The sequence below is a fragment of the Sebastes umbrosus genome, chromosome 23 (assembly GCF_015220745.1).
Source record: "Sebastes umbrosus isolate fSebUmb1 chromosome 23, fSebUmb1.pri, whole genome shotgun sequence".
Taxonomy (NCBI): domain Eukaryota; kingdom Metazoa; phylum Chordata; class Actinopteri; order Perciformes; family Sebastidae; genus Sebastes; species Sebastes umbrosus.
In genome coordinates, this window is record NC_051291.1 from 7,273,502 (window position 1) to 7,284,717 (window position 11,216).

At 40.9% G+C, this 11,216-nt stretch overlaps 1 protein-coding gene across 5 annotated transcripts; it reads left to right on the plus strand.

Moving 5' to 3' along the window:
• The first annotated feature begins 1,070 nt into the window (after positions 1-1,070).
• Positions 1,071-10,502, plus strand: LOC119483035 (proline and serine-rich protein 2). Of its 5 annotated transcripts, none has more exons than XM_037761040.1 (5): positions 1,071-1,219; positions 2,910-3,079; positions 6,148-6,436; positions 6,607-7,339; positions 7,376-10,502. In XM_037761040.1, the coding sequence occupies exons 2-5, from the start codon at positions 3,002-3,004 to the stop codon at positions 8,445-8,447; spliced, it is 2,172 nt and encodes a 723-aa protein (XP_037616968.1). In that variant the 5' UTR covers positions 1,071-1,219; positions 2,910-3,001; the 3' UTR covers positions 8,448-10,502. The 5 variants fall into 5 exon arrangements, with proteins under 5 accessions (XP_037616968.1, XP_037616969.1, XP_037616970.1 ...); XM_037761041.1 differs by having other exon boundaries at positions 6,607-7,318; positions 7,355-10,502; XM_037761042.1 differs by having other exon boundaries at positions 6,607-7,272; positions 7,354-10,502.
• The last annotated feature ends 714 nt before the right edge of the window (positions 10,503-11,216 follow it).

Below are 11,216 nucleotides of genomic sequence, written 5' to 3' on the forward strand. Positions count from 1 at the left end.
TTATCAAGATATCAAATTGTGTTCCTGGTGCCTTCAATATATATTTTTAGATTAAATCTTAGATAATGGTTTAACCTAAAAATAATATATGTTATCTTGCTGATTAAACCATTTTCTTGTGGTGGAAGAAGTATTAGTATTAGTAGATCCTGTACTAAAATAGCAATACATACTTCAGTGTAAAAATACTCTATTATAAGTAGAATTGTTGCATTTTAGTACAGAAGTATTATCAGCGAAATATACTTAAAATATCAAAAGTAAAAGTACTCATTATGACGCAGAACGTTCTGGCTCCACCGCACGTTTATGCGCGCACACTCCAAACTGCAGAAGACTTCGTAGCTCTGAGAATATTTAGTGAATGTACAGTGGACGTTTGTGCAGAAATAACTGCTGCAGCTCCTCCAGACCAACAGAGGTTTCCCGTGTCTTGTGAAGTGACGGGGCTCCGCAGAGAGAAACGTTATCGTCTCCGACCAAAACTCCGGTGTCTCCCCTGTTCCCTCCTGCCGCGGTCGGAGACGATAGTGTTTCTCTTGAGACCTTCGTCTGGTCAGCTAACATTACTGCCAAGCAGGTGAAATATAGAGTGATATTGTGGTTTTAGCTGACGTGTGTCGCCTCACTGTTTTGAGCGATGCTCGTTCATGTCTATTTAGAGCGAGCACAAGCACGAGCAACAGGACGCTGACTTTCGTTGACTTAACGGCCACAGGTGTCGCTGTTAACAAGCAATTCTGATTCTTACAAACAGTCCCTTTAACACAAATAAAAGTGATCACTCAATGACAAGCAGTGTTATCAGGATACAAATTCTTCTGAAAACATGGTAAAAGTTAAATGTCCCACTGTTCCTGAACCCATCCTAGTGAAACTCTGAGGTGGGGGAGTGAGATAACTTTCCACTGTGTCACTACAGTCACCTCCCAACACTTGTTCACACACACACCTGAATGAAAACACACACACACACACGCACACACACACGCACACACACACACACACACACACACACACACCCCTGAGGCTGTGGGTGGAGTCTCCTGGTGCTTTAAAAGTGGTGTGTAATGTGCCACTGTGGTGTCATTACGCACAAGGAGCTCTCCAAGCACATCTGGACCTTTAAAGATAAATGCTGATGCTGTCTCTCTGAAGGAAGAAAGAAACAACCTCTAACGTTTTGTTGGTTTTATTGATGACTGATCTGAGCTGTTGGGTAAGTTACTGTGTAAAAATACTTTGAGTATTTCATTTTACTGGCATTTTTCCCATGTGTAAAGCAGGATTATGGGGCTTATATTTACTTTAACTCATGGAAAGTCACTTTATTATTTCTATGATAGTCCTGCAGATACTTGCATCATTGTTTTTTCTTCATATGGATTTTAGTTTTTTTTTGCAATATATAAATAGTATAAATAATTGTTAAATAAAGTGTTATATATATATATATATATATATAAATAGTATAAATAATTGTTAAATAAAGTGTTATATATATATATATATATATATATAAATAGTATAAATAATTGTTAAATAAAGTGTTATATATATATATATATATATATATATATATATATTGTTATATTATTTATTACAAATTTTTAAACTGGGGTTCAGTTTTCAGTTTTATTTATATATTTAATGCAATATATAAATAGTAGAAATACGTTCTGTATTATTAAGTACACTGCAGATATCCATTATTTAAACATGTTGATATATAAGACATAATTTTAAATTGAATTTAACACAATTGAAAGTATTTCTTTCTTTCATAAATGATGGAACAATTTATAGTTTTCTTTCTTTTGTGTTCGTTTGTGTCGTTTGGGTGAATAACGCAACAAAAATAAAAAAATAACACTGGGTCAAAGTGTCCAATATTTTACTACCAATACTGGATAAATGTAACCCAGTCGGTGACACTAAAACTGAATCAAAATGGGTAAAAAATTACTTTTTCTTTATTTGAACCGAAGAGAATGATTTTTAAAAATGACATAACACTTGGTAAAAAATGGGGTTAAATTTATGGCCCAACATAAATGTAGTTATGCTATAGTTTTGCTAAATAAATCAAGCCATAGTCTTGGATTTTATTTGTAACTTTATGTTTTACTGGTTCAATTGAACTTCAATTATACACTGACCCAGGACAGAGTATCCAAGAAAGTTCTGGTATTACCAGTCAGCTATTGTTCTTGTCAGCTCAGTTTTTGCTTTTCGGCTTCAAACCTCAACAAGGAACTTTTTTAAAATTCTTCTTCTTAAGTTTTTATCAGAGTAGCATCACCAGAGAGGAATGTTTTGTTTTAAAAAGCCTCACCGGTTTCGGCTTCAGGAGCTGGTTTTACAGCTACCTGTTCCAGGTGAACTGGTCCATCAGGTGCGTCTCTCTGCTGGGATGCTTTAGAGTACATTTACTCATTTTGAGGTATTTGTACTTTCCATTTTATGCTACTTTACACTTATACTCCACTACATTTATGAGGGAAAGATTGTACTTCTTACATCCCCACATTTATCTGATAGATATAGTTATAGATAAATAACGCAAAAAGAGGTAAAACTCTCCAATAAAACAAAAAAATAAAACCCAAAATTTTATTAAAAGCCATAAAATAAATATAAATTTGTGCATCAGAACTTGTTTTTTTTTCGTCTTCTCTCTCCCATTAATTATCTCACGACCCCTCAGATTTATCTGGTAAGCAGCAACATAATGAGTACTTTTACTTGGAGTATTAATGCAGGACTTTAACTTGTAACAGAGTATTTTTAGTGTTGTATTGGTACTTTTACTTAAGTAAAGGATCAACAGCTCTGACCTTGATTGACCTCTTCCCTCAGTCAGTTGATGGCGTTGTTTGACGTCTCGTCCGTCCCTCTTTTCTCTCCAGACTGTCATTTAAAGAAGATTAGATGATTCTTCAGAGCGCGAGGAACACCGGACCCTCAACGAGATGTCCCGCTGACCTCTGACCCTCGCACCATGGACGTCCATCTGCAGGGCAACCCTCAGCTCCACTACGGGGTCAACGGGGGTGCTGGTCGAAGCTCCAGATCAGGCGTGAGTTATCTGAAAACCACTGAAGTCAATCAATACTTTACAAGACTTGAGATATTCTTGTACTTTAGTGTCATTTTGGAGGTTAAAACATCTTCCATATACATAGATGAGATCCTTGCACTTTACGTCCTTTGAGTTCTGTAACAGCCTGACGCAAACATAAAACAAAAAAAATTTAATTACGTAAAATAAAGTTATATTAAAACATGCAAAAAAGATATTCAAACTTTCTTGATGTAGTTAAATGAAGGGGCTGGTTTCATATTTAACATACAGAGATGGAGCGAGATTTCAGTCTTCTCATCTAACTCTTGGAAAGAAAGCAAATACTTCATTAGTGAATTCACTAGTTTGAGGTAAAAGTGAAATAACTAGTTTTTCTTTACAGTGTAAATACAACTTGAGAGTAACATTTCTGGACAGTTTGACAATGAAGTGTTTTGATCTCAGGCTGTGGTTTACTACAATTACACCGCCACCACCAGACAGAAGGAAGCTGCTTATTTCAGGGCTATTTCAAGGTGATGACCTTCAGCTCGCGGTTGACATTGCAAACAAGGTTTGTTGCTGACATGACGAAAAAAGTGCCACAACAAGGTACAGGGTCACACATACAGACAAAAACACACACAAAGACACCTGTGCAGCAACACCCAACTGAAACCAATACGAGATAAACACACCGATCTGCTGGTTTCAGCTGCAGTTGAATGATGTCTATTGTCATGAAGTAGCTCAAGACCTAGAAAACTGCAGCTCGACCGGTTTGGTTGTGTTTGTGCGTCGATAATGAATGTCATCCCCCAAGGAGTGCGAAGGGATTAAGTTGTTAAGCAGGTGTAATTTCTCAGCGTCCGTGATGACTTGGTGCATTGTGTAAACACAGAGCAGAGGCCTCGGTCAGGGTGAAGTACAGTTTGAATAATCAGCTGTTCATCTGATATACACTGAGTGCGTTTACTGTGTTTAAGGAAACAATAGAACAAGACTCGACTCTATTCTCCAGAACATGATGGTGTAATTATATAAACCTGTGTCCCCAGTGATGGCCAATAAATCAGCTTTATTTACTTTATTATCTAATTATCTAAAATAAACTTATAGGAATAGTTTGACGCCTTGGGAAATACACTTATTTGCTTATAAGCAAATTGTGGCTTATAAGCAAATAAGTGTGTAAATGCGCCCTGGGTTAGATGAAAAGATACATATTTAGGCTACTGTGGGCTACAGACAGCACATATCAAACAAACGTGGTTATGTTTTAATTTTTTAAAGGAAAAAAAGACTGTTACGTAGTTAAGATGCATAAATACTCGCAAAAAAAGAAAGGTTTCTGTAGTTTAATCCAAATGCTATAAGTGTGAGTAGCCTAGAACGAAGAATGAACTCAATTTGATGAGTTTAGTTAACAATATCGCATTGAACTAAATTTAATTTCATCAAGTTAATAATACAAGATCATTTTCGTTGCAGACTCAGATTCATCACAGCGGGAAAAAGTACTTTAAAAAAGGGGGCATATACTATAGCTGACAAATGGTGTATCTCCAAAATGCGAACTTTTTAAGAAGTAAGCAGAAAAACAGCCTTTGTTACGGCTTGATGACAAAATTATCTTAAATAAGAATCCATTTAACTATATTTTCTGGAGCTTCTCACTGCTTTAAATCAGTGAATCGAGTTACGGAGGTGGTTGAAAGCTCCAGAAAAGCTAGAAAGTGGAACTTGAGTTAAGATTATTTTGTTTAACTGCTGCTGGCACACTTTAATAGGCTACCCTATCAAAAAGTAAGCACAACTACAAGCCAAGTATACCTTTCTCTAGGCCTATAAGGCAAGAATACTTAGACTTTTCTGTATACTTGTCAGTGTAAGCCAAGTATACTTAGACTTTTCTGCATACTTGTCAGTTCAAGCAAAGTATACTTAGACTTTTCTGTATACTTGTCAGTATGAGCCAAGTATACTTAGACTTTTCTGTGTACTTGTCAGTGTAAGCCAAGTATACTTAGACTTTTCTGTATACTTGTCAGTGTAAGCCAAGTATACTTAGACTTTTATGTATACTTGTCAATATGAGCCAAGTATACTTAGACTTTTCTGTATACTTGTCAGTATGAGCAAAGTATACATAGACTTTTCTGTATTCTTGTCAGTATGAGCCAAGTATACGTATGTATACTTTTGTTAAGCATATCTTTGATAAGTACATAAAAAGTATACTCTTTTATTTTAAGCCTAAAAGAAGTATACTAATAGCACACTTGAATAAACTTATTTTTGGTAGGGGATGTCAGGAATAAACTTATACTTACAAAACAATAAGTATTAGAACAGATTTTACTGCGAGTACTTGCTTACAAGCAGGCTCATGTTTTTTTGTGTCTCTGAACTGCAGTCCTACTTCCACCACTGTGTATTTTTAGGTCAATTACACATTGTTACAAGGGATTACCCATTCCCTACGGCCATGCGGTTTGGTGTTTTTAAATAGGTGGACTCGATCTTTAACAAAAACCTCAAAGTGGAGCAGCAAAATCAATAGTCACCGAGGGATGTTATTGGATAGCCCATTGTGTTGTTCTTCAATGGCAGCCCTGTGTGGAGCTGGACAGGTAGCCGTGGAGGTGAAGCAGAGAAGAGAGGGACGTTTGAGCTAAATTTAGGGTCGGAAAGAAGTTTGGAGGGTTGGGATGCGGGAACAAACAGGCCTGTGTTCAGTCTGTACACATGACTACTGTATGAGAAAGTCAGAACATGGGGTTCAATGATGAAGTTTCAGACAAGTGCCCAGTATAGAAACCCCAAATAAGTACATTTTAAGCACCAACTTCATTAAATCTCGCCCTCTCTTTGTATATATTAGTCTATTTTGAGAAAAACGATTCTAAAAAGATGTTGTTTTGTATGCTTGGTGTCTATGGTGATTCATAATTAACATGACTGATCGATGGCCTGTATATTAGGGAACTAGAAACGACTTCAGACTCTGACGAAGGCAAGATAGCAAAATAATGAAATCCCACCATGTCAACTAATTTCCTACCGTCCCTTGGCGTCAACAGGACGATGATGCGCTGAAGTCCTTGAGCCAGGAGGAGCAAGAGTGCCTCCAGTTTTTCGAGAAGACCATTGACTCATTGGAGGAGAGTCTGGAGGAAAACGACCAGAGGAGGACCCCTACAAGCAGCAGCCGTCCTATCAGAGTCAACAGACCCCAAACCTCGCATCCCATTGTGTCCTCCCTCTTAGCCAGACATCCAAGTCCCAAAGACCACGATATCATATACCTGGTCCGCCCAGAATCGGACTTGTTGCAGACCAAAGAGCCCATCTTCAATCCCACCAGTCCAGGTAGCGTACAGCAGTCTTGTATACAGGTTCTGGAAATTCTTAATTATGGTGTACATCCGTTACGTACTGTAGCTGCCCTTAAGTTGCTAAAACCCCCAAACTAGAGCTCTAAAAGGGACTGAAGCTTGTAGTCTTTCCCAGATTTTCACTTTGCAATTTGTTTCTCCCAGATTTTCAGAGTATGATGCAGAAGGACAACTTGCCTTCAGAGTACAACCCTCCCCTTCCAAGTGGCAGCTATGGGGCAGACAGCCCCTCCTCCTACCACCCACCAGGCTGTATCCCCACCCCGGTCCTGATTGCCCAGCAGATAGCAGAGAACCAGGCAGGTGGAACCTCTAACTTCACTCGCACCCCATTCCTCCGCGATAGCAGCCAGGAGTCCGACAAGTCAGTGAGCCCCAGCAGTGATCTTCCTGTTAGACATGGTCCTCCTACCTCCACTAAGCCTTCCCGCTTTCCTTCTAACATCAACATTATCCACGGCAACAAGGAGCACCAGAACCCGTCGCAGGCTAATGTGAACATCCAGGAGAGACGGGCGCAGATGCTGGCAAACCTAACGGGAACGTCAAACCCTCTGCTGCAGGAAGATTCTCATCTGGCCGTGGAGCAGATAGATCGAAATACTCCCACTCGCAGCATTTCCTTCAAGGACCCCTCACCAGCCCAATCCAGGTTGGAGGCCTTGTCTAAGCTGGGACTGAACAGGAACCGAGCTATGTCTGACGGTGTGTCGCCGCTCACCAACCCTAACAGAACCTCTACCAGTGCCAAACCTCTGGAGGCCATTGCTCCCCCAAAAATAGAAACCAGCGCCAAACCTCTGGAGGCCATTGCTCCCCCAAAAATAGAAACCAGCGCCAAACTTCTGGAGGCCACTGCTCCCCCAACAACAGAAACCAATACCAAACCGCTTGCTCCCCCAACAACAGAAACCACTGCTAAACCTCTGGAGGCCAGTGCTCCCCCAATAACACCAACAACAGGAACCTTCGCCCAATTGCCAGAAGTCAATGTTACGACACCACGTCTGAGTCCGTTTCAAGTTGATAGAAAACCAGAGATTCTGCAGACAGAGTCCTCCAGGATGCATGAAGATAGAAACCGGCAACCGAGCCCTTCGCCTCCAGCAGTCACACCGAGCAGAAACCGGCAACCGAGCCCCTCGCCTCCAGCAGCCACACCGAGCAGAGACCGGCAACCGAGCCCCTCGCCTCCAGCAGTCACACCGAGCAGAAACCGGCAACCGAGCCCCTCGCCTCCAGCAGCCGCACCGAGCAGAGACCGGCAACCGAGCCCCTCGCCTCCAGCAGCCACACCGAGCAGAGACCGGCAACCGAGCCCCTCGCCTCCAGCAGTCGCACCGAGCAGAAACTATCCACCTCCTTTGGAAGATATGGCCTCTTTCACCCCTCCGCCTGAGGTCACCTCGCTGGAATCAAACAGCTACGGTGGGAAATCTATCGTGGTCAACCCTTCTGTTTCCTCCAAGAGCGAACCAAGAGCTCCAACTAGCCATGAACCCAAAATCCTCCCAACTGCGCTGGCTAACCGCACCGAGTTCAACCCATACGGAGGAAAAACCAAAGTCATGAACCCTGCTTCTGTAGCCGCGACCAGGGGCCAGCTTCCCGACATCCTCAGCTCCCATATCGACAAGAATCAAACCTTGCCCGCCAAACCAGAGCCGCTACCCACTGAGCTTAACAGTTACGGAGGAAAGAGCCGAACCTTCAACCCTTCCTCCGCCGGGATGAATCGCCCTTCAGTCAGCCCGGCAAAGAGTGTCAAAGCTCCAGTCCCGACCCCGGCTCCAAAACCTCCTCGGCACTCCTACCACGGCGTTACCCAAAAACCAGCGGCGCAAGCCTTGTCCCATGAACACAAGCAGAGATCCAGCTCCATGTTTCGTCCCCAAGGCATCACCGTGCAGTTTTCTGGACGAGGGGCGATGGACGAATCGCGCAGGGATGCGTTGAGGAAACTGGGGCTGTGGAAAGACTCTTGATAAACTATGGAAATTAATTCGTCAGTCTCCACCTGTTGAGCCTGAATCTCTGGTGTGGTGGAGGTGGAATGCTAGGAGTTTCTCCATGTGTGTCTGAGTGTGAGGTGTGGTTGGAGACATACTTTCACAGAGGAATGGACCTGCACAGCCAGTTCTCACTTCCTGGCAATAAAAAAATAAAACTGACAAAGGAGTGTGACGCGGTGCAGCTGCTGCACACTTAAAAACTGCTTTATGTTGCCTCTGATCCAAGACATCGTATACCTCCGCACAAGATATTTTGGAATGAACTGATAATGTAAAGAGAAGCATCCTCTTTCTGCGGGAATCAAATTTTTGGTCTCCCATCTCACCTTTGTTTGCCTACAAACGAGGCTGATTGTGAACAGCCAAATTTCTTAAATCGGGGTTGAGGTTAAACACGCTTTCAACCATTTCACAAGGAATAGTAGGCCTCAGGTCCAGTGCTCACAGAATAGGACAATCTTGTAACGGGAGAGACTTCAGAGACCAGGTCTACAGCACACTGATTAACGTTTTGACATTTCGACGCCAACTGCGTCTTCATCAGAGTCAAAAGGCTCTAATGAAGACGCAGTTGGCGTCGAAACGTTAGTCTTCTAATAAAGCTGATTGCCTTAAATCCATGTGCTCCAGTGTGCTTTGGACCTGGTCTCTGAAGTCTCTCTTGTTATAATATCTTTGATATTGTCAACAAATCCCATGAAAAGACCAAAACTAACAATGGGGGTCAGTGGGGGCCCCATAGCCCAGTTTTGCCCCAGGGCCCCCAAACAGGCTATTCTGGCACTGGTGAAGATGTATGTCTTTAGTTGCAATAAGTATAAGAATAATTTGAGCTACAAATTGTATTTTAAATCTTTAAAGTTTGTTTCTGTATCCAGTTTAAGTTATATTATTTGTTTTACGGTGTCACTCTCCTTCTAACAGCTATCAGCAGAGTGAAATTAATGTTCATACACAGGCTGTGAAGTTACACGGGAGCATTTTTTTTTTTATTCACTGGTTTGTTTACCGACTTTGGGCATTTTAGTCAGTGGTGAGTGTGTGTTATTTTTCTGTCAGCACTTTGGGGGAAAGAACAAAGTTGGAGGCACTTTTCTCTAGTGCAATTTTATTACTTCTGATATCACCAAAACGATGTTTTAAAGAGACATGCATACGGACAAGTGAACAATAGAGGATCCAGTACACTAGAAGCTGCAGAAGTTACAGTGAAAAGAGCGTTTCTAGAAATATGCAAAGCTGAGCTGGAGGATATTTTTACTCCACGGACAAAACCTCCCACACCAAACCACAGACTGCGGAATGGGTTTGTGGCCAGGGCTTTTACTTTTCTACTACGCCGAGGGAATACTTTAAACCTGCTCTTTAGGGATGGGCGAACACATGGCATTGTACAAAACACAAGCACTAAAAACCACAGTCTAGAAATACATCCTGGATTACTTCTCATTCCTGTCGAGCTGTTGTCGATAACTTTCGGACATTTTGCAAGTGTGTTATTTAACTGTTGTATCAGCATAAGCATGTATGTATGTGTGTATATGTATGTATGTGTGTGTATATGTATGTATGTATGTGTGTTTGTATGTTTACTGGGTTTTATCCAGACTCCGGCCTCTGTAGTTCACCTACAGTAACTTTTGAAGTATATTTTTTTAGTCACATAAAGTACCACAGTACTTCTACTGTGTGAATATGTTTTTGTGAATGTTTGTTTACAGACTCCGGGTTCTCTGTAGTTCAGCTACAGTCATTTTTGAAGTATCTAATGGTGCATACATACAGTAAATAACTACATTCTGTATAACACAGCCTACTTTACCAGGAAATGTTTGTGCAAAGTGCACAGAACTGGGAATAAAACGTGCATGCATGTGTGGTAAATGGGAAGATCAGTTGCTGCTACGGTACAACAGCCTCGTACACTTTCTGACTTTTTGAAATGTCCGTATTATAAACTGTATATACTCTGCTTAATATATCTAATGTTGAATTTAGGTCATCAATCATTAAACAGAATAATAGTAACTTCTTTTCTGATTGTGTTTTCCTTTGATTAAGTCTGGAATGTAAAGAATGAACAGCTTGTTAATGATTGGTCACGTCTGTGTAATATTTCACCTGAGTGGAAACTTACAGGATGTTTTAAAGGTGTTGGGTGACTTAACTTAAAGGGGCACTCCACTGATTTTACACATGATAAATTTACTTGTCACTTGTCAAGTAAACTGGTCTCTGAATTAACGAGATTATCTCCAAATTATGAGAAAAGTTTTCATGGAAAAGAAAATGCTGAAAGTATTTAACGCATCATCTCATTTTGAGGCATTTCGTTAATTCAGAAAAACAAGAGCAGATTTTTTTTCATGATAATAATCTCATTAATTCAGTGTCATGAGAATGCATTTCAGGCTTTTCGCGTGTCATATGTACGCCTCTTTTGTGTGTCATTTTTATGCCAGTTAGGTTTAGGAAAAACGTCATGGTTGGGCTTAACATAAACCCGTAAACTAAGTAAAATACGTACGTAAAACAACGTAACATAAGTACGGAAAACACGTCAATAACACTTTGGGACACGAGCATCGGCCTCCTGGTTGAAAGTCCTGTGTTTGTTTGACTCTTCCTCACTATCTATTTTACGTCACTAGCTCTGAGCGTAGCATATTTACGCGGATGCATTTACATTGCAGTCAGTACAGACTACATGGCGTACAAATGACACGCCAAAAACAAGAACAG

Coding starts and splice junctions, on each gene's coding strand:
- LOC119483035 (XM_037761039.1), top strand. CDS start 3,002: ATGGACGTCCATCTGCAGGGCAACCCTCAGCTCCACTACGGGGTCAAC. Junction 3,080..6,147: donor GTCGAAGCTCCAGATCAGGC/GTGAGTTATCTG, acceptor TGGCGTCAACAG/GACGATGATGCGCTGAAGTC. Junction 6,437..6,606: donor CTTCAATCCCACCAGTCCAG/GTAGCGTACAGC, acceptor TGTTTCTCCCAG/ATTTTCAGAGTATGATGCAG.